The sequence below is a fragment of the Toxotes jaculatrix genome, chromosome 12 (assembly GCF_017976425.1).
Source record: "Toxotes jaculatrix isolate fToxJac2 chromosome 12, fToxJac2.pri, whole genome shotgun sequence".
Lineage (NCBI taxonomy): Eukaryota > Metazoa > Chordata > Actinopteri > Toxotidae > Toxotes > Toxotes jaculatrix.
In genome coordinates, this window is record NC_054405.1 from 14,691,313 (window position 1) to 14,717,784 (window position 26,472).

At 42.5% G+C, this 26,472-nt stretch overlaps 2 protein-coding genes across 2 annotated transcripts; one reads left to right on the forward strand and one right to left on the reverse strand.

Moving 5' to 3' along the window:
• The first annotated feature begins 15 nt into the window (after window positions 1-15).
• Window positions 16-14,042, forward strand: mybbp1a (MYB binding protein (P160) 1a). The gene is made up of 27 exons (XM_041051575.1): window positions 16-252; window positions 861-956; window positions 1,067-1,150; window positions 1,234-1,308; window positions 1,487-1,594; window positions 1,715-1,905; window positions 2,062-2,229; window positions 2,460-2,577; window positions 3,224-3,513; window positions 3,647-3,757; window positions 3,848-3,973; window positions 4,164-4,370; window positions 4,539-4,647; window positions 4,843-4,936; window positions 5,197-5,360; window positions 5,856-5,981; window positions 6,116-6,253; window positions 6,540-6,713; window positions 6,864-7,021; window positions 7,169-7,303; window positions 7,404-7,494; window positions 8,474-8,605; window positions 8,721-8,789; window positions 9,085-9,198; window positions 10,407-10,508; window positions 10,614-10,738; window positions 11,867-14,042. The coding sequence occupies exons 1-27, from the start codon at window positions 76-78 to the stop codon at window positions 12,225-12,227; spliced, it is 3,843 nt and encodes a 1,280-aa protein (XP_040907509.1). The 5' UTR covers window positions 16-75; the 3' UTR covers window positions 12,228-14,042.
• A 5,765-nt stretch (window positions 14,043-19,807) lies between these two features.
• On the reverse strand, window positions 19,808-20,268 carry LOC121191076 (uncharacterized protein C11orf87 homolog). The gene has a single exon (XM_041052142.1). It carries the CDS (start codon window positions 20,234-20,236, stop codon window positions 19,808-19,810), a length of 429 nt encoding a protein of 142 aa, XP_040908076.1. The 5' UTR covers window positions 20,237-20,268.
• Window positions 20,269-26,472: the final 6,204 nt, after the last annotated feature.

The following is a 26,472-nucleotide window of genomic DNA, read 5'->3' on the forward strand; positions in this document are numbered from 1 at the left end:
CAGTATCTGTTCACTGAGGCACGTTTTTCCTCGTGCAGCAGCAGCATGTACACTTAGTGGTGGTTGTGTGAGGAGATGTCTGTGGAGATGGTGGAGCTCTCAGTGAAAGCATCAGAGTCGGTCCGGCCCGCCGGGATCCTGCAGCAGAACCGCGTCTTTCTCGACTTCTTCTGGGACTTGGCCAAACCGGATCAGGAGGTCCGGCTGAAGGCGGTGGAAGACCTGATCCAATATCTGAAAACCAACAACAAGGTGAGGCAGATCACTGTCAGTGTACATGCGCTCCTTAGAAGCCGGGATATTGGTAGCAGCAAGAGTAATGTCAGCAGTGATGGGATAAATATTTAAATTACAATGTGAAAATAACAGTAATACACAAAAAAAGCACACAAGTATTAGTCCTGTTTAAAAAATTTTCTTAAGCAAAAGTAAAGTTACTTAAATAAAAGTTCCTTATTAGTAAAAGTATTATTCAGCATGGGCCCTGTCAGTGTTATATTATTATACTATTGAACCATTATTATATTATTAGTGTTTAAACATGTAAACAGAGCTATAATATATCATTCAGAACTATATAGAATGTAATTGTTTTGCCATTTAAATCAAAAATGGCCCTGGGCCTGTGTCCACTTTACCTGGTTGGTAATCCATCCCTCTCCTCTGAAATGCAGTGGAGGGAATTAAATATCTGAACCATGAACCCTGTTACTTATAGAATTTCTACATTGCAGAATGTGTGCAGTGTGTTGGTGTGTAAGTGTAGGCTTTTAATGAGTATGACCACAAGAAAAGAGGCTTCACTGTTCACAGCAGCAGCAGCTGTGTATCATGGTGTGGTTGCTCTCTCTGTGTTACAGGCAGATGAGTTGGAATACACCTTTAAAAGGCTGGTGGATGGACTGGGACACACACGAGAGACTGTGAGACCTGGATTCAGTGTGGCTCTGGGACAGGTGAGTGGAGGCGACTGATGCTTCATTATCAGATTTCTTTCTAACCCTAACCCTAGCCTTAAATTAAATTCAGCAGACATAAGTGTGACCTAAGCTTTTTTGGTTTTCAGGTCTTGAGTGCCTTTGAAGACGTCTCTCTGCAGAGTATACTTGACAGAATCAAAGAAAAGCACAATTTGCAGACAGTGAAGAAGGTGAGTGTTTTTTTCTTTGTTGGCTAAAGCAGCTTTATGAATTGAGATCTGTGACTGTCTGGGTTTTTTTTTGTGTTTTTCAGAAACTTGCCAGAAATGCTATGTTTGGAAACTTGTTTGGTGTCCTCGCCCTTCATCAGTCCAGCCGCCTCTCTAAAGTAAGTAGTCTCACCTTCGTTGTTGGATAGTGGGAGATTGAGTTTGAACTGAAACACACACAGTTTGCTAAATACCAATCTGTATAGCCTACACCTGCAGACTCTGTGTTTAAATGTTGTTGTGTAAAGTGTGCGCCGCAGTGTTGTGGTCTCTGAGCTCTGTCTTATGTCTCTGCAGGAGCCGCAGGTGGTGTTGGGATGTGTGCAGCTCCTCCAGAGCCTCACCCAGCACAAACAACACCTGAAGGACCTGCCCAGTAAGACCATGATGGACATCCTCACCGAGGTGACTGCTCAGTTGTAGTCTTATCCATATAGCTAATACTATGACATATACGTATACATAATGGATTTTAATTTCATCTTTTACTTAAATCCATATGTGTTTCTGTTTCCTGTGCTTCAGATCCCAGAGGAGGTGTTTGAGGAGGTCCTGCTTAGCGCTCTGCAAACTGACCTGGCATCAGCCTTCAGCACCCCAGAGCAGATGCAGCTGCTGCTGGTAGCACTGCAGCGCTTCCCACAAACCCTCAAACCCAAGAAACTGAAGAAGCTGCTGGGCTCCTCGACCATCATCAACGATGACAACATCCCAAAGTAAGAACACGGTGATTGGTTTGATTTTCCTCTGTCACACACACACACACATACATGCACATGTTGGCTTCCTATCTCTGTCTCTCTTGCCCTCTCACACATTCCTTTACTTAGTCGTTTTTGAAAATCTGAGCAGCATGTCATGTTCTCTGACAGGCTGACAGAGGTGTTAAAGATGGCGGCCCGCTCGGTGAAGAAAGAGTGCGTCCTCCCACCGGTGGTCCTGGACCTCCTGAAGCTCTCACTGAAGGAGGACAGCTTCCAGCTCTTCTGGAAGAAAGCCATCATCGACGGCATGTTGAAGGAGCAGCCTGGGCCAACTCAGTGAGTCCTCACAGGAGGAAAGGCGTTCAAGAGGGGAAGCAATGAGGGGCTGAGAAATCTTAATCCTCAACATTTAACACTGAATTTCTGTGACCTAAAAAAAAAAAATCTAGTAATGCAGGTTTAACATGGTTCAACAGGTCTGAAAAATTCGTAAAAAGATATTGATATTGTCCTATTTCCAACATTCTGCTAACTTGTCCTCCTTGCGTCTTCCTGTTTGTGTCCAGCTACCTGAGCTTCCGTCTGCTGGGCAGTGCCCTGCCTTTTCTGTCAGTAGCCCAGCTGAAGGAGGTGTTGTCTGGAGAGGTGATGATGCACTACGGGGAACACGTGGTGTGTGCTCAGGTCAGTGGTCCTGCCTAGTTGACCATAAATAGCAGGTTACACTCTTTAAAACTCAATACAGATATAGCATGTACTTTGGATACCTGAGATAAATGTAGAACAAGTTTAAATGTGGTGTGACACATGCAAAAATAAACATTTTTGTTGTTTGAATAAACCCTGTAATGATTTTTTGTCCCATATTGCGCCCTCTGATAAGTCACCCCTTATATGAAGCCGTAAACAAATTTCTTTATTAATGTTAATAGATCATTTACTAATTATTTATCATTCACAACTTTTTACTTTAGCCTGGTTGTGAAAAATATTGTTAGCTGGTCCTTTCAACAGCCCATCACCTCTTTAATTTTTTTTTTTTTTTTTAATGCCAGTAATTTGTTAGAAAAAAATGATTTTGGTCGAGATGTTCTGCAGCTGTTTTTAGATCTAAAAAGGCAAATCTTGATTAGGTTTGGAAAGAGAGAGCTTTTTCACAATCTGGCAACCCAAAATTTACTTTAATGGCTTGTAACTGATCTGTAAAGCTTTTGTGTATTATTATTATTAACCATTATTAAAACCATGGCTCACAGTTTATTCATGAAGGGTTACTTATTAGAAAGTGGTATCAAAAAGCTGAATTTCATCCAACATTTTCCTCTCCCAGAAACCAGACCGCTTCAAGCTGGCTCCAGAGATGGACATCTACGTGTCGAACTTCTTGCAGGGCTGTCAGGACTCAGACAAACAGCTGGCAGTGATGGTGGGCTTCTCCTCGCTGACCAACCAGGGTTACCCTGTGGTGCCGTCGGTTTGGAGGGTGGTGCAGCACCTCCAGCCTGCAGCTCTGCAGAGCTACGTGGACTGGCTGAAGAATATGTTCCTACAACCTCAGCTGGACAAGCTGCTGAATTTCAACACTCGCAAGCAGAAAGACAGTCAGGAAGGACGGGAGCAGTGAGTGAATACGTCTGCTATGAAATGTTTATCAGTCTGAGAATCTCAGCTCTGTACCTGTCCGGTCTGGTGACCCTGAACAGGAAGATGCAGGAATAAAAACGTGATTTAACTGTTGATTTTCCTTCCTCAGGAGGGAGCACTCCGTGTCACGCCTGAGGAAGTGGATTGTAGCTCGGCTCACCTCAATCATTGACAACCACCATGTGAAGAAGCAGGAGGATCTCATCATGGATGTGGCCAGGTGAGACTTTTAGCTGAGCAATGTGAAGGTCTCTCTCTGCGTTTGATGAAAACAAGTCCATCATTTGGTGCCGCTCTGTTTCTTCCCCAGGTTTGTCTTTTTCCACGCTTTCTTCAGTGCCAAGAAGGCCTCGGCCGACATTGCAGAGACGAAGGGGAAGCTCTCCGTCCCACTGGATGATAAAACCAGAGGAGTGCTTGTCAGTTCTTTCTTTGGGTGAGACACGAAATCTTCTCTGCTGTTCTTAGACAGCTGTCTCTTAAATATGAGCCACTGATCTCAGCAAGTGTAGCCATGATATATCATCATCACCAGAGGACAACCCTGTTTTGTCCAAAGACCACAAGGTTGTCCAGGTGTCTTGTGACTTATGCGCATCACTGTCTTCTGTCCGTGCACCATCTAGGCTCCTCCTGTCCATGCACCACATGCCCCTTGCTGAGGACTCGCCTGAAGGTGCAGTGGTCAACCAAAAGCGAGCACTGGGTGTGACGGCTGATGGCACCATGTGGATCTACCACCTGATCCAGTATGCCCAGGTCCTGCTTAACCAGCCAAAATGTGTCCAGAGCAGCCAGCCTTTCAGCCCTGAGCAGAGACAGGCCTGGGACAGGTAGGACGAGAAAATCTGATCAGAGTGGGGCCTCTTTGCTTAAGTGTGGTGTTAGTAAGACAGCTTAAGAGATGTTAACGACCATACGTTTTCCACACTGGTGAATGGGTGCTGCTTAACAAGGAAGGAACATGTTTGACATTTCTTTTTCTACACGTCTTCTTCCAGCATGCTGGAGTCTGTGGCAAACCTGAAGAAGAAAGCAAAGAAAGGCCAAACAGCAGAGAGCGGCGCCTTCCAGCAGCTCTTCCTGTTGGTCGGCATGCACCTCTTCAAGGTACAACACACAACCAGAGCCATGAGTTTGGGTTATTGCAGGCTTGATATTGTAGTTGTTGTGTTCTTAAAGAATACTGTAATTAAATTTTAGTTTTATGGCACAAAAACAAAACACTAGCATGAATATTAGTGGAATAAGAGGGAAATAATCCCCTTGACTCTGAATATTCTCATAAATACACTTCTCCTGAAGGCCCCTGAGGAACTGCTGGACATCATGAAAGACCTGCAGAGCTGTATGGACAAAGCCCAGGAGAAGAAATCCAAGAAGAAAAAAAAGAAACAAGGTGAGGCCTTGTTTCCTTTTTCAGCACGTTGTTTTGGTTTTTACAGTCCACATGTAGCAGCTGAAGAGCCAGATTTTTCCATCCGAAAGTCTTATCCTGTGTGTGCTGGATCTGTAAATAAGCAATTGTTTGCCAACACATTTTTCCATATCAGCTTCATAAGGTGTCAGATGATGTACTGACAGTGTGTTCCTATGCACCCAAGTGGTCAAAGAAATATGCTTTAAAGTGTGTGGATGTGTGGATTTTCATCGATGCAGCCAAAGAGCAGGAGGAGGAGGAACCTGATTGGGTGGAGGTGATGGTGGACATCTTGTTGTCCCTGCTGTCCCAGCCGAGCCGCCACATTAGGGAGGTCTGCAAAACCGTCTTCTCCTCCATCTGCCCCCATGTTACTGCAGCAGCCCTCACCGCCATCTTAGATGTAAGTAACACCTACAAGGTCATTCTTTATGAAATGGTAAAGCAAAAGTCAATTTTGACACCAACTGACAGCAATGTTTGTGGAAATGGTTTTTCAGATAGACATGATAAAATCAGGTCTGTAGACCAGGAATGTTATTTTATGTAAAAATTATTTTAATCAGACATAAGATATTGGTTCAGCCTAATTACTTCTGTTTTCCAAGATCTTTCATTCACATCGTGTGGCCTTTAGTAATGGAGGGAGTTTGCTCCATTGCCATGGTGATGATTTAGTCCTTGTCTTGTGATCGGATAAGAAACAGATAACAGATATATTTTAATTTGTTAGGATTTGTAGACTTTGTGTCAACACAGAAAACAGATTCCATCTTAATAGTGACCAGTCTTATTTAGGGGTTCTATTTTATAATCTCTAATGGTATTCAGTGTGAAGTATATTTCACTGACAGCTTTGTACCTGCCTGTAATGGTGGTGTTTTTGGGCTCTGTGTAGGTTTTGGACCCAGAGAAAGAGGACGAGGAGGACAGTGCTGTGGTAGTCACTGACGACGCCACCAACAAAGCCCACAAGAACAAAACAAAGGAGGAAGATGACGAGGAACATGATGAGGAAATGGAGGTCAGTTCTTCTCATATCTCATATCTCAATTCTACCAGACCCAAAATATATATATATATTTTTTTAATTTTGTAGTGTTTCAAAGGAAACACCTGATACTGATATCCCTTAACATGTGGTTATGTCTTTGCCAGGATGACACGTCAGATGGAGCAGATGATGACTCCGACAAGGATGAGGAAGATGAAGAAGAAGAAGAAGAAGAAAAAGAAGAAGTGGATCAAAATTTCCGTTTAGAGTTGATGAAGGTGTTGCAGCAGCAGAATGCTCTGGTGGGTGTTCAGGCTTTCAGCACGGCCTGCTGTCTGTGCTTTGTGTGTACGGTTTGCTCAAACCTGCTTCAGTTGACTTTTTCTGGCCACTTGGGGGCAGCACAACAGTTTGTAGCTCAAAGAAAACTTAACACAGCTAGACCCATTTAGTCATGTCCTTGTCTCTTAAGTACAGAGACTGTAGATGAGGATAACAGTGATCAGGCCACGACGGAAGTTCAACGTAACATTGTGTTAAAATCTTCTGGGTTATAACCACATGTCCTCTGTTGGTCCGTATGTCCAGGCCACAGAGGAGGATGGCAGCAGTGATGAAGATCTAGATGATGAAGCCATGATGGAGCTGGATAAGAGCCTGTCAGCGCTGTTCTCAGAGCAGAAGAAAAAGACCCAGGCCAAGAAGGATGAGAAGACGAAATTACAGAAAGAGAGGACGCTGGTCCGAGACTTTAAGATCAAGGTACCTCTCCCTCGGTCTGTGGTCTTGTAATGGACTTGTTGACACTTTGGAAAATATGCTTTTCCACAGTCTGTTAATGATCAGAAGTGGAGAAAAATACACTTTCAACTAACTTCAAAGCTGTGTCCCTCCTTTGTTTGTCTGCTGTAGGTGTTGGACCTCATTGAGGTGTTCGTGGCCCGGCAGGCTGGCAGTCCTCTCGTGTTGGGCTTGGTGGAGCCACTGCTCAACATCATCGACAGAGGAATGAGCTCTGGCAGCGAACAGCAGGAGCAGGACTTCCTCCGCAGAGCAGCACACATCTTCAGGTAACGCACTTTAGCTGTGGACTGAGGTGATTCGCAACATGTGGTCTGTCACTATTTCAGTGTCATTTGTCTCCATCCCCTCCATTTACTGATTCTATCCTTTTGTGAATAAATATTTCGCCTATTTGTGTAATTTTTTTTTTTCAGGAACCAGCTGTGTAGGTCCAAGGTTTACTGCAAGACTGTTGGTGACAGACAGGGGGAGCTTCATGACCTGCTGGACAAACTGATGACGAAAACCCAGAAACTGTCCGACTCCTCAGTGTGCCTCTACTACTTCAGGTACAACTGTTTAATGACTGAGCTGAAAAGAAACAGTTCACAGTCCAAAAATTGTTGTGCGGGTGTTTGCTATTTTGCTGATGTTGACCTGTCCTTGCAGTGCGTCTCTGTATTTGATGAAAGTGCTGCGAGGAACTCCTCCGACTGACACCAAAGAGGAGCAGGCAGCTCAGAAAACCGCTGAAAACGACGTACGTTTACCACAAACTGATTCAAGTGTCACTTTTGTTTTCATCCCTCAAATCACAAGAAAGTAAGACCAGAGAATCAGTCAGTCAGTCAGTCAGCAGGCTAATGAGAGAGAGTGTGTGAGGTATTGCAGGCACAGACAGTCAGCACGGTTCACTCTGCATTTAAACTTTACCCAAAACAGATCACACAATGGTCAGGCCAAGCTTTTCTCTTGGTTTTAGATCACAAGGCTCGTCAGTAGACAAATGGTAATTAAATGTTTACATGAAATGCAGTCATTCCCGTTGGATTTTCACCTCTCATTTTATCCCCACCTTTGCACCAAATAAACTCCAGGTCTGTTCCTGTACTTTACTGGGTCAGGAAGTGGGACAGTGCTTGATAACCTGGCCCCCTTTACCTGGAGTGTCTTTTTCACACAGGTTTCTTTTTTGTCCTTCTTTTTTTTTTCTTCGCCTGCATTGGAGTTGAAGTGATTAGTTGAAGTCATTTTTTTAAAATCACCAAACATTTGTAATTTCAGCTCCTTAAATGTGAGTAATATGTGGTTTTCTACATCTTCTGTGACAGTAAACTGAGCATATTTAGGTTTTGGACCTGGTCAGACAAAACAGGGAATGTGAGGATGTTACGTTGGGCTAAGGGAAATTACGATTTTCTAGTTTTTAGAAAATAATCAAAAGATTAATCGTTAATCAACACAATTGTTAGTTGCTGCTTTTTTGTTTGTTCATATAAATTCTCTATTTGAGAGGAAGTTAAAAAAGAAGGTCTAGTATTTAAAGCTGTCTTCAGATATTTCTGCAGTCAGTTTACATTTCCCCACTCTAACGAGTTAAAATGTCTTCTGCCCCTTTTCAGGACACCCTGATCACACTCAGGTGATCAGGGTGAGTCATATTTTACATATTTGTGCCTCTGCTGACAGAAAGACTGAGTCCTGATGGTGTGTTGTCCGATCTTTTATGGTGTTTTCAGTTGAGATTTGTGGGGAACATGGATGTGGATCGGGTCTCTGCCATCTTCAGAGAGGCTCTGACCTCCTTCCTGAACAAGAGGAAGAGCCCTCTGACCTCTCAGATGTTCACAGACCTGTTCACCAGATTTCCCGTGAGTACAGCGACGCATCTTGTTCAGAAAACAGGAGTTAGTCCCGAACACCGTGGAGACAGATGGGGAGGTCTCTGCTGGCAGTAACTAATGTAGCTTTGTGTGTTATTTCCAGGTTTTGTGTGTGAATCTGCTGGATACAGCGGTGCAGCACATCACATCTGGGGTCAGAGGACACCAGCAGGTAAAGATTTTATGTCGATAAATTTCTGACTGGAAAATAAAAAGGGAAATAAAATGAATAGTATTCACGGCAGCAGGATGGTGTATGTGGGACTGAGGCAAAATAAACTACAGTGTGTTCATGGTTATGAAAGACGGAACATGTCAGTGTAAAATGTAGCTCATTGGTTGGAAAATGACATGGCACCATGGCACAGAGGAATAACCTGTGACAGGCTCTGGATACATAGACATAGATACATTGTTTTTAGGATCCATTTGTCACCGTTTAACTGTATTTGTGTGTTTGTGTTTAGGGCCAAGCGTGTGTGTTGGTGTTGCGGGCGATGCAGAGCAGGGAGGTTCAGCAGCTGCTGAGCGGCGCTCCGTGGACGGAGCTCTGTGCGAAGGTGGCAGGTCGGCTGGCAGTGGTAAGTCAACACATCTCAGTCCTGGGACACATTACAGGGTTAAGACCGAGCAGCAGCTGCACTGCACAGCAGCTCACGCTCAGTTACAGTCCACAAAAATACTACAACAGGTTTGTAGATCATGGAAGTTATTGAAAAATATGGAGATGTTAGGAAATGTTTCATAAGAGCCTGGCTTATTCACTGTATGAGTGCCATGTCAACTTTATATAAGGTGATAATATGTCTGTGTTGTGTTTATACATAGCTGCACTGTCCCTAAATGTTAACCACATGGTGAATGTGGGGACACCAGAACATTACACACATGATTGTTTGTATGGATGCACTGATTGGATACCAGTGCCATCTAGGTCCAACATATATCTGTAAATATCTACATGGAAATGATTAAAAGTCATATTTCTATTTGTATGACTGCATGAGGCTATAACTACACATCAGCTCTTCACCACAAGTAGAGCCGTTCATACGCCAACATCCCTTAGGCTTGTGGAGGTTTTAATTATATTCTTCTTGTACTTTATGAGCTTACATCATGCAGTGATAAACGATGATTAGAGCCAGTGCTGCACTCGCCGTCCTCTGCGTGTCCTTGGGGCCGCTGAGGGTGAAGAGGAGCATGATTACATGCTTCTGCAGTTCCTCACCAAGCCACTGCACTTCTGCGTCACCCCGTCTTTTTTCCCCTCCTTTGTCCTCCTATTTTTTTTTTGTTCCAGTTTCTGAATGTTTGTTGTAAAGCGTAATGTTAGTCCTTGATTTCTGAGCTGCTCTCCTTATTGAGCTTTGTTAAACTTGTAATAGTTAAATAAATGTCCATTGTTTCACTTCCTGACTGCAGGCTAATACCTTTAGTTCCCCATATTTAACAGTTGCAAGATAAAAGTCACTCAGAAACACAAATTGGCAAACAAAAACACAGGCAGTTCATTTACACTCTAAAAAGTCTAAAAATATAAACATGACAATGTTCGAAAGAGCTGAAATACACAAAGATTAATGACAGTGGCCAGTCCATAGCTGGCCAACAATACCCAACACCAACAACTCACCAATAAAACCAAAGTACCCGCTATTTGTTTTATATACAGGCGTCAAACTTTATTATATCTGTCAAATCAGAGGTGCAGCACAGTGACAGGATCAGCTGATGATGAAGCCAACATGGATAGCAGTCTCACCCCAGCGTCGTCTTCTTTTCTCAGAGTCTTCAGCAGGTTGATCAGACTGAGAGCAAGGTGGTGAGGGAGAAGGTGGTGAAAACCCTGGAGCTCTGTCAGTTCCTGGTCAAGCACGTTCGCCAGCAGGTGGGTTGGGCTGGGAGTGTGAGGGTTGATATCGTGACAGGGGACTTGTTGATGTGGTTCCAGACCAGACGTTAAATCTCTGCCTCTGCTGCCCGCCCTGTGTAGAAGCTGTCCGTGAACCTGGAGCCCCTTCAGGAGGTCCTGCAGCCCCTGACCAGTGTCATCACTTTCAAGAAGACCGGGAAGCTGGAGGACACCTACTGGGCTGTGATGAAACACTTTGGAGTCATGTGAGTTAATGTGGGGTCTGTAATGGCTGCCAGAGAAACTGCTGCTCAGAGTGATTGGAATCATTTTGAATACACTTACGCATTACTATATGTGTTGATCTTTCTTACTCATGTACCCTTCGCAGAGGTCTGCTTTGATTCTTTTCCTGCTGTCTTTTGTCCTTCACATGTAAAAAGCAGATAAGAAACCTCATTAGGCCTATAAAAGGCCAGGAAATCAACATAATCTCTGGGAAATCAAGCTGGAGAAATCATGTTTTTCTAGTCTCCTGGCCCGACACCAGGTTTCTCCTTTACATGACATTGAAGAGGTCAGATTACTGCAGACAGCTGACAGTAAACTGATTATTTAAGAGCATGTTACCACACTGAGTGTTTCTTCATTTTGTAATCTGCAAATTTCTTTTGTCATAACAGTGGTCTGATCGAAGGACGGGGTTATAATATTTTCATGCACTTCTGACATTTACCTGACCTAAAAATTCTTTTGGCTTGTGTATGTGATATAAATAACTTGCAGTAATTTTTAAAACAAATGTGAGGGATAAGAACACAGCTAAGAGTTTCAAAGGGTTAAAAGTTATATCAGTGTTTTGACAATGGTAAATGACAAGTGCTTCCTCATTCTGTGGTGCTGCTGTTCAGAGATTTCAAAGAGCTAAAAAAGATCAGACACTCCACACTTCTCACCACAAGCAATCCCACTCCGGCACTGGCTCAAAGACACTCAGACAATTATATTCAGTCTTCAGATCAGTCACAAAAAAAACCCCCAAACTAATACAACCAATAAATAAACATAGCTCCATAGTGTTGAAATGGTGTGGTGGCTTTAGGACATGAAATGTGTCCCCTAGTGTCTGCTCAAACAAATTAGTTGGATTAAAAGCGACTGTTGCTGAAACCAGAGAAATTTGGTCCAATTCCTATTTTATAATTTAATTGATAACTTTTTAAAATGATGATTTTAGGAATTAACACGAGTGATTTGGTGATGTCACTGATTCAGTGCCACTGATTCAGTGAAGTTCAGCTTCACACAGGGCTCAGGAAAGACGAGATGTTTTTTTTTTCCCCTTCTGTTTGTTTGTCCTGTCATCTTGACCTAGAATGTGTTCACATTTATAGGAAACCCAAAGTTGAAAAGACAAAGTCTGACAAGGAGGCCGAGCAACAGCCAGCTTGCATGAAGAAGAAGAAAGGCTTTCTACCAGAAACAAAAAAACGTAAAAAGCGCAAGAAGCCTGTTTTAGAGTCAGCAGCAGATCAGTCAGGCCCCACAGGCAAACCAGGGGCAGACAAAGGACAAGCCAAAGAAAAACATGACAAGAAAACAAAGCAGAAACGACCGGCGGATGGCGCGACGGCCTCTCAGCCCAACCCAGCCAAGAAGAGCAAGACACAGTCACAGTCTGAGAGCAAGACAGAGAAAAAGAAGAAGAAGAAGAAGAAGCCCAAACAGAAGAAAGAGGGAGGAGGGCAAATGTAAAGTGGACACTTCTATTTTTAATGGACACAAAGAAGTTTTTGTTAATTTTCTTTTAAGGAAGTTGTGTTTTCCTCTGTTAATTTTTCTACTGTCTGTGCAGTAGAAACCTGGCCTTTACCTGGCTGTGAGTTCACTTCTGGCTATATGTTGGTATGTTTCAGTGTGAGATAGATCCATATTGAAAACTTCAGTTATGTGGGAAGTGAATGAAGAAACATTATTTTTCTAATGTGCGGTTATTGATTTAAAAAGATATATATCTACTACAATAAATTGATTTCTCTTCCCAGAAATCCTTCACAACCCTGCTCTTCAATCGGCTTTGTTACACAGCACTAATAAGAAATGTTAGTGAAATGTAAAAAATAACTAGCTTTAACTAACTTTTATTATTGTCAACAAATTCCACGAAAAGATCAACAAAGAGTGCGTTTCTCAACACTTTCTGACTTTCCCAGAGTCCACTGTTTCCTACTGAAAACACAAATACATAGTATTTTTTGCCAGCAGAACAGTGAATGTGAGGTTGACTCAAACTACAGTGGTCCCATTGGTAGTGATGGAACATGTCAGCCCGCCTGCCGAACTTATTCATTGTTACAGCAGGACCTATGAACCGTTACTGAAAAATCTGTGTCAGATTTCACTTCTCTGTGTCGCATGGATGTACTGACAGAAATGCAACCCCATCACAAAACATTATTAGGAAAAACGTCACAAGCCTTTGCACAGGATTTGATGTTGCAAGCCTTTGAGCTGTAAACTGAGGTGAGCAATCACACAGAACCCTAATTCACCTGTCGGAAAAATGATGTAGTGTCCCACAAATGGATTACTATACAGGACATGCAGCCATGCAGCCATAAATCTACAGGATTGTCAGGCAGGCAGCAGACCCATCCATCAGTAATCTCATCTTAAAGCCCTTCACTGCAGGAATCTTCAGTGGTGGTTATCAATAGGAGCCATCTTAACATTCATAATACATGATATTTGTTGTTTTGTCCTGTACTAGAAACAACTACGTGCTACAGTGCTGAGTACTGTGAGGACAGAGGAGCCATGATGTGCAATGAGTTCATACATGGCAGGTAAGATGACCTGCCTGTATGGTGGTGTGTTGTCCTAATATCAGAGTTTTAATTGTAGACTGTATATAAATACATATCATATATATGTATGTGTGTGTGTATATGTATATATATAGTTATATCTACATATACAACACATCTATATACAGTCTATGGTTGTAATCTGTAGGAAAACAGCATCCCTGACTTGAATCAATTAAATGTGAATCTGTAACTGCTCTAATCAATATTCCTCAGTTCATCACATGATTACTTGCATGTGAAAGGGGTAGCTTGTTGTAACAAACCCCCATTTTCCCTCATCTCCACATGGCAATTTTAGCTTCTTTCAGCTTTTTTTTGGGCCCACAACTTTACTGTTTTGATTGAGTCTCTCTTCTCTACTCAACCTTGTTTCCAGCAGCTGTTTTGAGCAAAAAAGGCTGAGATAAACCCACTGTACACCAACCCCTCAGCACCAAAGAGCAGACAGATAATATTAGAGACTAGCTGAGGAACATCAGCAGACAGATATTTCCCTCAGGACTTGGTAGAGACCAAAAACAGAGCTAAAAGAGAGTGAATGTTGGACTTGTGTTCACTCGGTTTCCAGAAAAACGACTCCAAATGAGTGATGCCTCAGATCTGCTGGATGTGTAACTAGGCAACAATTTGCTAACACGTTTTTAAGGTAATAATATATCAGTGTTGTGTGTGTTGCTGTCATGGACCCAGAGGGATAATCTCAAATGTCTTTGATGACCTCCTGCAACTTTTCCTAAGGCATAAGATTCCTTTAGAGAAAAAGAAAAAAATAAATCTAACATGCATATTAGCATGAATTTACTGAAAGCATTTGTGTGCACATTCACATTTTGATAGTTCTATTCATCACCTCTTGTAGCCCCCCTTAAAACTAATGCATCTCTCTGTGATGTGTGTGATCATTCTGGTCAAAATGATGTCAGTGTGAATGGCAGGATAACTGTGTGTGTGTGTACTTTGTGGTAGAACTAAGGATCATGTTCAACAGCTCCGACAAGAAGTTTAATCGTACAGCTTTTACTACAGAAGAATGATACAGCCTTTGAACAAGGGTGATTTCTTATTCCTGCTTTGGCCAACACAGCAGCGGAGGTACTTGTCTGAGTGCTTGGTAACCTCACAGCCACAGCTTGAACCTGCAGTAATGAAGCATATAAACAGACTCTGGTGGTGACAAATCATCCACCTCGAACCGTGACAGCAGGGGTGAGAACGGGAGCTGTGGTGTCCTCTCTTTCTGACAGTGAACTGTCACTTGTCATCACTTCGAGCTGAGATATGGAGCAGAGAGCCAATCTGCTAATACAGCTCAGTGGAATAATCAGAGTGAGCTGTAAAGTCGAGGGCAAAGCCTCATAAATATGTGGAAGCTGTAACTGAATGCAGGCCTGATTCATCCCTTTGCCTTGTGAAATATTTCAATTCCTATGCAATCGCGCTGTAAAATGTGGACTTTGAATTTTACCGATCTATAATGCAGTGGGCCATGGATTGTTTATCATTCCAGTTTTTTTGTCTGCACCCATGCTGCTCTTGTTAAAGTTTGGCCCTTTGGAGTCTGATGCTCAACAGCAGGCAGGTTGGCAGGTCTGCTGGCAAAGTGTTAGTTTTATATTGAGCGCAACCGGAAACCCATTAATTAGTGCACCCAGTAGTTTACTTGCCAGGCCTTGTAGGAACAACCTGAGTTGTTCTACCACCGCTTGGAGGAGGCCCAAATCTGCAGGCATCAGACAGGCTGATTCTCCTGTTAAATACAGCTGTGCTGAAATCTTTCTGTTCCTGCAGTAATAATTTAAAGGACCATGCCTATTCTCTTCCATGTTTCTTGTCACTGTCTACAAAACTCATGCTATATAATTCATAATAATGCTGACCTTCTCTAAAGCAAGCAAGAGTTACAAGTCTGTGTGTGTTCAACAAAGAGATTGTCTGGCACTGAGTGGCAAACCAAACCAATGACTGCCAACTTCAGCGAGTCTCAAGTGTCCGCAAGTTTATCTTCATACTTTATGGAAACGAAGGGAACGATCGTCTGGAAACACACTCAAAAGAGAGGAAAAAAAACAGCGAGTACTGTGCGTGCTTAACCAATTAGATTAAAAAAAGGATTTACTGAGACAGTCCAAACCATGTCTCAAAAACCAAGGTTACTCCAGTCAATTCAATAACAAGAGAACAAGTTTAAAGAAAATCTAAAACCCTTAAAGCTTTTCTAAAAGCCCTGTTAGTGCCTGCACTTATTAGAGCTTTACCAATAGTGGGGACTTAAAATGGGGACTTTGTCCTGTGGGTGGCACTAGGGGAAAGGCCAGGAGATTAAATAGAGAAGTTAAAATTAGTAAGTACTGCTGATTCTACTGCAAATTTCTAAACCAAGGATTTATTCTGAGCATGAGCGCTCACCAGATTTAACAACAAATTTCGGTATTAGATAATGTGGTCTTACTTGTATGTTTATAGACTGTACTAACTGAAGACCAATTTCCTGAGATGACATATGCAATACACACAACCATAACAATGCTATAATAAACAGCCCTCAGAGGACCTAATCCACTCACTGGCCAACTTACACACCTTGCAAAGTCTATCTGCAACACAGAGGAGCAGACCTCGTGGGACAACGAAACCCTAAAAAGTGGCCTCATTAATTCTAAATTAGGCTACAAGACAATAACTAGGCTATTCCCAGAGCAAACTTAAATCACACAAAAGTCTCTCTCTCTGTCTCGTTTTAATGCCACTCTGAATGTGTCAAAATCAGTTTGTGGCAATAAATAACAGTCCTAATTCATTTATGCCCCAAAAATGACTGCCATCATTTCATCCATTCCCATCCACTGACCTCCACCATTTACCAACCACTGACCTCCATCCATCCCTAGCAACTGACCACCACTGACCTCCACCCATTCCTATCTACTGACTTCCACCCATTCATAGGTATGAGCTCCATCCATTCCTCCATCTGTTCCTAGCCAATAGCCTCCACTGATTCTGATGCACTAACCTCCACTGATTCCTAGCCACAGACCTCCATTCATTCTTAGCTACTGTCATCCATTCATGCCTAGCAACTGACTGCCACTGACCTTCATTCATTCCTAGCCACTGACTTCCACCCATTCCTGGCCACTGACCTCCATCCAATCTTAGCTACTGACACCTACCCATTCCTAGCCCCTGTCCCTCACCCTTCCACCCATCCATCCATCCATCTCTAACTGCCAATAGCCACCTATTCGGCATTAACCTCCATCCATCCCTGGTCTCTCACATCCATTCCTTGCCACTGACAGCCAGCTGGCTTCATCCTTCACCCTGCCTTGTCATGAATTGGAAGGTGTTTCAGCCCCCAAACAAATAAATAAAATTGAACTCTGTCTTTAGCAAATGGAAAAGTGTCTTACAGCCAGACCAGACAGAGAGACATGTATTTCCAGGAAATGGCTGATAGGGAAAATATTGCAGTTCTATCTGTTCATTACTTCTACATGTAGTTTCTTTTTCATGCTGAAAAAATGTATGATTTTGTGGATCCTAATACAAAATACTGAAAATACTGAGGAAAACATATGTTTAAACATAGAATGCATTAGTCATCTTTCATTGACTTTCTTCCAATTTCTCTGCGAAGATAAATGGTTCCATTCTGTTGCACTTATGCCAATGAGATAAGATAGACGGGCAGTCTGTCAGTGCATCTTCCAGAGCTGGAGCCTTGCCAAAGGCTGCTTCATATTCCCAGGCCTTTTTTTTGCTGGGCACAATTAGGAACATGGTGTCCTGGTACCTGGCCAACACACTGACTGATGCTGATTCACTTCCACTGACCTCAAATAAGACATGCTGTGGCACCGTCACTGGCTGAGGCTGTTGAGATTAAGAATGGTACTTCTATGGATAACCTTCATGTCAGTAAATCACTGAATCACTGCACAGTAAACCTTGTTGTACATGCGGTGGATTTGATTCAGTATTTGACAGATGTGGTTCTACAATACGTGTAGTTCATGGGGTCCTATGTATTATTAAAAATTGGTAATGCAGTGAAATGGTTCTTTGGTAGCTATAAGAGTCCTCATATAGGAGACCCTGTGCAAATTCTATGGATCTCCCATGGGAAGGTCATTTGTACTTGTCTAGTGGAATGGGTGATGAAAATGAAAATCCATCCAAACATTAACACATTATCAAATGTCACCTATACTATGTTATACCTGGGTGAATAGTGGGAATTTTTAGCAGTCAATTCAATATGCTGTGTAGTTTCACATTTACCAGAGTAGTAGCATTTAGGTTTTTTAGTTAATAGTCAAGAGACATGTTTAAGATTGCTGACAAATTCAAAGGATTAACATAATGTAAGTATTTATTTATAAACTTTGAATATTACATGTTTTCCTTTGATAAGGCAGGTTATATGAACTCCCGAAAGATGATGTTACTGTAAAACATTCCAGCTCTCATAATGGCATACATTTACAGTGAATTCATATAGTTAATGACACAGAATTTCTATTAGGCCCACTATAATGCAATATGAAGGATCATAAAAGGAAAAAAAAGGTTGGCTTCATCTGAAAGCCTCTGTTGGAAGGATTCTCAATTTATTACATGTCAGAGAATACATTAAAAATACTCAAAAATGAAAATACTGTATTAGCGCAAAAACGTACTACCTGACACATTAAAGAAAAAACTCTTATGTGCATAACTACAGCAAAAAAGTCTTGCATACTGTCAGGCTAACTAGAGCTACCTACAGATGTCTAACAGACATTGGAGGACAGTACTTTATGCAAATATGCTAAGTCACTTAATTGAAGGAAAAAATACTACGCAAACAAATAAGCTATTTCTATAGCCTATATGCAGCTTTGCACTGCCTAACAGCACCACAACATCCATTATAGTCTAACTACATACTTGTAGTGTGTCAGAGGACATGCCAAGGCAGATCAGCGAGCCATTATGGTCTGTATTGTGTCATCAACTCTTAATAATTTAACACAACTGTGTGTCACATCCCAGGGAAGATTTAAAGATAAACATCTTTGAGGTTTAAACAACGTTTTAGGTTTGGAAGAAGGAGGAGGTCCAAAAGTCAAAGCAGGCAAATACTTTATACAGTCCCATAAGGAGTTATCGACTGGCTAAATACTAGTGTAAGAGGAAGGAGCATTGCCACATAGCTAACCTACAGACGGGTGACAGATTAAAGGAAAAACCAATGTAAAGTGTCTTAGTAAGGTGTTGAGCCACCATGTACCACCAGAACAGCTTCAGTGCGCCTTGGCATTGATTCTACGAGTCTCTGGTCCAAAATCTCACGTATGTGTTCAGTTGGGTTGAGATCTGTTGACTGCGAAGGCCATAGGATACGATTCACATTGTTCTCAAACCCTTCAAACCATTCAGTGGCCTCTCGTGACCTATAGAAGAGACCACTCCCATCAGGATAGAAATGTTTCATCATAGGATAAAGGTGATCACTCAGAATCACTTTGTATTGATTTGCAGTGACCCTTTCCTCTAAGGGGACAAGTGGACCCAAACCATGCCAGCAAAATGCCCCCCACAGCATAACAGAACCACTGAATCCCCTCACTGTAGGGGTCAAGCACTCAGGCCTGTATTGTTGTCTTCATGTAAAGCACACATGCACTTGCCCATGTGGAGAATATAGTGAAAGATGACTCATCTGACCAAATAACTTTTTTCCACATCTCTGTAGACCAGTGCCTGTGGGTTTTTTTAACCACCAAAATCTCAAATGTGCGTTAATCTTTGTAGAGAGAGGTTTATGCATTTCATTCTTACTCTGTGTAATTATTGAAGGTCTGTTCTTGCTGACAGTCTGATCACATCCTGCATTGACATTTTCAGTCACCTGAGAGTTGCTCTTCTGCTTTTCCTTACATATCGCACTAATGCACAAGCATCAAAAGTGCACTGTCTTTTCTATATACTGACGTCTTTCCCATAGCTGTAAATGCAGATGTCACTTTAGTCACGTTTCCTATTGAAACACCAGCCAGTTGAGCAGTCTTTGTGACGGAAGCTCCTGCCATCAACAAACCCTCTTTCAAAGTCGCTCACATCTTTGCTTCTTGCAATCGTGATACAAAATCAGAATCAACTGGGTCTGATCAGCATTTTTATACATGTCACAGAGCATGACTGAATCTTAACTGCAGTTCACCTGTGCGGAAGCACCTGCATACGTTGTGTTTCCCCCCCATTCAGGTTTTTCCTTTAATTTGTCACCCGTCTGTGGGCTATGTGCCACTGTAGTACAAGTGTTACCTCTAGGCCTACTATGCTGCTCAGTATTTTGCATTTATTTTTTCCTGCTGTTTCTAAGTCATCTACAAGCAGCAGAGATGGGTGTGGGAGTTGTTTGTGCCTTATTGCTTTTCCTGTTAATTCCACAGTCTCATTCCCTGAAGTTGCACTAAGTTAACAGTCAAGAGGAACCGTCTCATCCAGCGCCTGTTTGTCTTCCGCCGCTCCGGCGACGTCCCCGCTCTCCGTGTTCTGGCACGAGAGCTTCTCCTCACATCGCACCGGTCGGACGATGACGCACGGCCTCACGGGCTCCCCGCTCGCCCCGGCACGCGCGGGGCTGCGACTGTCGCGCTCGTATTCCTCCTGCGCGCGCTGGATCTTCCTATTCCGAAGCTTCCTCTTGTGGAAGTGGAACGTTGCCAGGGAAACGAGGATGATCCCCACGAGCACGGCCACCAGCACGAGGAGCGCGAGGGTGGAGGAGAACGGCGGAAAGAGGCTGAGCTGCTCCGCGCAGGTGCCGTTATTGGCTTGGAAACCCCCGTTACAGCGGTGCAGGGGCACCGACAGTCCCGAGGCCTCAGAGGTTCTGGTTGTCATCCGGTCCACCTTACCCGGCCACTCTTGTCTCTCTGACCCCAGTACACTTCGTGCTCTCCGGGCTCAGCGCGGTGACACCGGCCCGCGCATGTGGTTACCTGCACCGAAAAGAAGACACATGAGACCCGCTCATCCAGCTCCAGAGGACACTGCCAATCAGAACCACGAGAAACCCGCTCACAGCACCTCATTAACTGTCCCTACTTTAATAAGACCAACCTTAAACGATCACTATGGGAAATGCGCACCATTTGACACTACATCACATAGTTAGATAAAACCCGACCACCCTTAGTATATCCTTATTAAAAAATAGACGTTGCTGTGACTGTAAGATGAGGTAGAAGTCGGGACAATAGGCTACATCATCTATTGTACAAGCTAATTCGTAGGCCTACGAGATTTAGCCAGAAGCCATCCTTTCCTACACTCCACGCAGCAGCGTTTTAGGACGAGGATATGAGCTTTACGCAGAGCATAATGCCTGCACTTGTTCCATCTCTAGCCCAGATGCTGCCCATTTAAACAAACGGAGGAAAATACTGAATTCTTACCTGATGAAATAGTCAGTACGGGGAACAGTCAGTGGAGAGCTGATATGTGTAAATGGGAAAACTGGATCGCGGTGACGTATTTCATACAATGTGATGCTGCTGCTGAGATCCGATCATCCAGGACGCTTTGAATGCCGCAATCCGCTCAGTCTGCATCCAGGACAGCACTTTCCCTGCTAAACGCTATAAGTAAAGGGAGGGGTTGAAAAAAAATCTCTCAGTATGCAAGTGATTTAAAAAAAAAAATGCGATTAGAAGAGAGCTCTGTTCTGGTTTTCCAAGAAAAGCGTCCCTCCTCCGGTCATCCGCTGCTCCACTCAGCATCTGAATGAAGAGCTGCAGCTGCATTAAAGGTCCCGTATACCAGTCAGCTGGCAGGGCTGTTTTTTTCCCCCTTCAGATATAGTCTACCTATTACCAACACCAGAGCGCTTATGATTCTTTCTAATGACTGTATTAGTAAAAGGTTAATTAGTTCCTATTTAAATCAAATAATGAATAAACACAGAGGTAAATTGGTTTCAATATTATACGCTGATCGGCAACCACTGGCATTCCTGAGGGTGTGGTCAGTCAAATGCTGCAAACCTAAATTGATTTGTAGCATTTAAGCCGTATAATGTGGAATGTAGATATTGTCTTATATTCATCTGGGTCTCAGTTATTAGTTTTTTCCCAGAATCTTAGAAAAGTTGGTGGAAAGCACATATTTCTACACATCACACATCACACCTACACCTCTATTCTACAAAGACATGTAGTTTTAAAGGCATTATGGAATATGTACTTTATAAACATCATGTGTGAGTTATTTTTCATTAATCACAGCTGAAAATTGCTTAAATGTTTAATCAAACCATTAAGTACTGTCACTCTGTTCATTAAACACCACTAAAAGTTGTGTCAGCCAGCTTTCAAAATAATTTACATCACTTTGACATTATACATGCTGTACATGGAAGTTTTTTCCCAACCTAAAGCACCCAGTCATTTGCAAAATCTCAGCCTCTATTGAACTCCATTCAAAAGTCCCCATTTTCTTGAAAGAGACTTTAGAGTCTGAAAAGGCAGCTATAATGTTTGACACTTCCTCATCTCCTCCCAGACTTTATTCCAGGTTAAACTTTGGTGTTCTGGCTCAGTGATGATGACTGATAAACCGAAAACACCAGTTATTACTTGATAGCTGGTGATCCTTAGAACAGTAATGAAATTCATTACGGAATTAACATGAGCATGGGGAGCCCTGTTGAGCACATGTTTTCATATTAAAACTACCTGTGCATATACTTGTTTCACCCTTTGTTTTACTTTTGGTAAAGCAATTAAATCCTTTACAAAAGACAAAAAGTCACTTGAAACAAGCTTGAGAACCATTAATTTAGATCACCACCAAACTGAGCTCCTCCCTGACTGGAAGATTACTGCAGGCCGTGTGACATGCACTCCAAATATAGAAGTGTGGGTGAAGGAGAACACAGTGAGGAGACGTTTCTACAATGAGGCCACACCTTGACCTACTGAGGCTTTAAAGCCTCAGACGCTGCTTTCCCAAGCAAAAAAAATCATCTTCCATTTTGTGTTGTTATGACAATCATGTCTGCAGTACCAGAGTTTCCAGACTACGCGCTGATTTTCAGCAGATTTTAGTATGTAGTGTGTTCCTACTCAGAAAGTAGTAAAGAAGTCATACAAAAACAACAAACACACTTAAATGTTTTTGATGTCTGTTTGTGAATTGTACTTATGTGACGAGGATCTGTCACTCAGATTGGACCTCCAGTCATATTGCACCATCCTACTGGTACCTGAAACAACACAGGTCTTGTATTGTTTTGACACAGGGCAAAGGGATAACCAGAGTCACCTGGAGTCATCCTCTGGGGACACTGAACATTTGTACAATGATTCCAAAGAAGTAATTGTTGAGATATTTTAGTCTTGAAACAGACTAGTGGCTATTGGGATGAAGGATGTCCTGTGGCATTCAGCGGTTGGTGGTGTCAGTCTACTGCTCCTGTGTTTGTCTGAGGTGAGAGGAGGCACCTCCTACTCCGCGGACAGAGCCAGCTTGGTGTTTGCTGATCCTGTGGGTGTCGGCTGCTCTCAGCACATCGCAGCGTAGAACAAGACATTGACCAGCAACAAATGATCAATACTGTCGCCAGACAAGAACGTCAATATTAAACTATTCCGCAAAACCCTGGATTATGCTCAATATTTTTTTATCTAAATGCTCCACAATGTTCACCAGCTGCCTGCTGCTGCAGAAAACAACACTTGGAGAATAGTGAGAGTGAACTGAAACAGGAGGATTGTGCACTGGAAAACCAAAACAGTTAACTGAAAGCCTCTGTAAATCTCCAAATGGCTGATGGGAGCTGCAGATTCAGGTGATAAGTCTCCATAGGTTCATCACTATTTGCAGCAGAGTCCAAAAACATCAGCAGTGAGCTTGTGGGAAATTTCAGCATTTAGCAAAATTCAGATTTTCATCTGAGTGATCCCCAAATTCAAAAGATTCTGCTGCACAGTACCTCGAGCAGAGCAGATTACAATGCAGCACAATGTCTAAAGCACTCTGAATATTTATGGAGGTGTGTAGTAATAACAGGTAAAAGCAAAGAGGAACATTTAATCAGACAAAGGCATCTGTGCTGTTTTGCATTCTCACCACAAAGCGTCTAAGATTCTCACAGTAATTTTCCAGCCCAACTTGTGGACATGCTCCACCACCAGCGGGGCTCCATGAAAAATGAATGGCCTTGGAGGGAGTTAGGGTCCCTGGATGATGAACTCACTGTAGATGAGTGCTTACTGAAAGATTCATACAACTATTCATGCACAGTTTAAAGCATGGCATATGTTTGAGGGCTGTTAAATGGCGAGTGATTATAGCACTTATTTTAATATTCATACATACCCACTCAGCTGTCCAGGTCAAACTGACCCACATTAGACTGGGAGACCAAATACCAACCACAGAGGAGCCATTGTTATTCATTTTCTTAACCTTTAAAAAAATTAAATCATTTTCATATTTAATTCTAAAAGCCTTTCAGGGGCCTAGGGAGTCAATACAAACTCAAAGGGAAATTTAAAAAATAGGCCACACAGAGCAAGTTTGGTTTACAGCTGTGGCTTTGGGGTAGGAATACAGAAAGAAACCAAGGCCTCTGCGAACAAATTAAGTCGCAGAAAGTGTCATCCAGTTGCATCAAAAGGTAAAAGTATTTCTTTAATTGGGAGGGTGGATGAAAAACTTGGCAGAGTGACTTCCTCCTGGCTACATCTCACTGCCGCCCCAATCTCTCTCTCCAGGAATGTTGTGTTTTTTGTGCATCTTTGCAGTCTTGACGTAATGAATCGTACAAATGGAGATAATGGTACAGACATTCAGAAACTGTCTTTACTTGAAGGTGTTACACTCGGTTGTACGCGCAAAAAGCCATGGAGTAGCTGTGTGAAGAATGGAAAAAAAAAACAGCTAAAGAAAGAAGTTTAAACCCTGTCCAATTTCACACCTCTGCACCTCAACACTACCTGCCTAACACCAAAGAGCAGCTGGTTTGTCTGTGCTTTTTCGCTGCCTGCTGGGGCTGGAAACAGGGTTGATGAGAGGGTGATCCACAACAGTGAGGTTGTGGTCCATAAAACCGAAACAATGAGTTGAAAGATGCTAAAACACTCTGCAGAGCTGAGGGGGAGCGGCAGAGTTAAGCGGTAATTCTCTGTGGGTTTGCAGCTATGAGAGACAATTTTCACATTACACAGTCATTTGATCGATCGGTCACATGAAAATATTGATTATAGCAGCTTTAAATGTTCCTATGGATCCCTACAGGATTCTTTGAAAGAAGCAAAGTTAAAAATTCTTATAGTTTAGATGATTAACAGCTTCATTATAAACCCAAACTATGGCTGAAACTACATTTTTCTCTTTCTTAATGACTCTGTACATTATGCGTCTGCCTATTATTGAGCCATTCTCTTCCAGTGCCAGAGTATTCTGACTGCAGCTTGTGTTAATCAGGATTATTAACTGTAATGAGAAAGGTTTGTGGGCCTAAATGCTGAACATGTATTGATGTACACGCTGCTGTCCACTCTTTGTGTGTGTGTGTGTGTGTGTTTGTGTCACGTTATCCGTCTTCATATAAAGTAGCTGATATCTTTAAAGCTGCAGGCCATCGCCAGGCTGGAGCAATCCTCTTGATATTCCTTACACGCACACACCTCTGCTTTCACTGCAAGTCTCTGTCAGCAGAATTTCTAATGAATTGCACAAAAGCCGGTTTACCATGCATGCACTCATGCACACACACACACACTCACGCGCACACACACACAAACAGAGACGGACCAACTTTCCTTTTGTGCACGACAGAAATGGCTTTAGGAAAGAATGAATGAGGCTCTTACGCGCACAGGGAGGAAATGTCTTCCACAAATTGATTTTTCTTTTTTCTTAATGATTACCCTGTCCGCAACCATCAGTGTGTGACAAAGTATGCGTATTTGTTATGGGGATTTTACATTTTTTGCATTCAAAATGAAGACTTACAACCTCCCTGGTTTGTTCCTTCTGTATGAGAGTCAGTTATTTGAAAGAAATGGATGTTGATGTTGTTGTTTTTTTTAATTATTGTAAATATTTTTGTTTCAACAGACGTAGGTGACCAGGACTCCCTGCCTGTGGACATTGAATATGCACTGCACATTCTTTGATCCATCTTAGACTTACTTGGCTAAAAACAGAGGATTTATCACTTTAAATACAGTTGCTGGACATAATATCTTTAACCTGTATGATCCAGTTCTCCCTCTAATTGGTCACACGATTTTCTCAATACTGGGTTCACCTTTTAAACCCTCCTCACACAGTTTTCTAAACCAACTCGTAGCTCCACAATGTAGCAGTGCAACCAAGACATTACATGTGACAGCGTCAATACACTTAACCGTAACTCCAACAACAGGAATACCCTCCTACCCTCCCAGTGACCCGGTGAAATTCATGCAACATGAAGACGATGTGACAGTGTGACAGTGAAAGGGGTCAGTCACAGTGATGAACCTGCAGGTAATTATCACCTGAATCTGCAGCTGAAGAGCCAGATAATTCCCTCAGGAGATGATGGAGGTGTGTGTATGTGTGTGTGTGTGTGTGTGTATACGTGCTAATACAGGATAGCTAACAATTTATACAGCTGTTGATTGTGTTCAGCTACAAGCTCTTGTCCACATCCCACCTCCTGCCCTGTCTTGGCATTCTTGTCTTCCCTGATGATCCTCTGCAGATGTGTCCAGACATCTGCCAATCTATAACAAAACTGGTAATTCTTTTGAGGACCCAAAAGTAGGATGCAGAGGCAGAAGAGGTAAGGTAAAACTTCTTTTTTTCCTTTTTACATTTCCTGGTTTCCACAATCCTTGTTCTTTCAAGTTACTAATTTAAGATTAATATGTAACTGATAATCTCTTGAAACTAATCACAAACCTGTTTACATGTTCTACCAACAACAAAATGAGGGAACTGGACTTTGGGGGTATGTTCATTCGCCCACCATTCTATTCAGTAAGCTTTGCAAAGCTAAACTAAATCAAAACATGGATAAATTAACTACATTAAAGGGTGAATTTCCAACTGAAAAACTTAAAATTCAGTCCGCTTGTTTATGT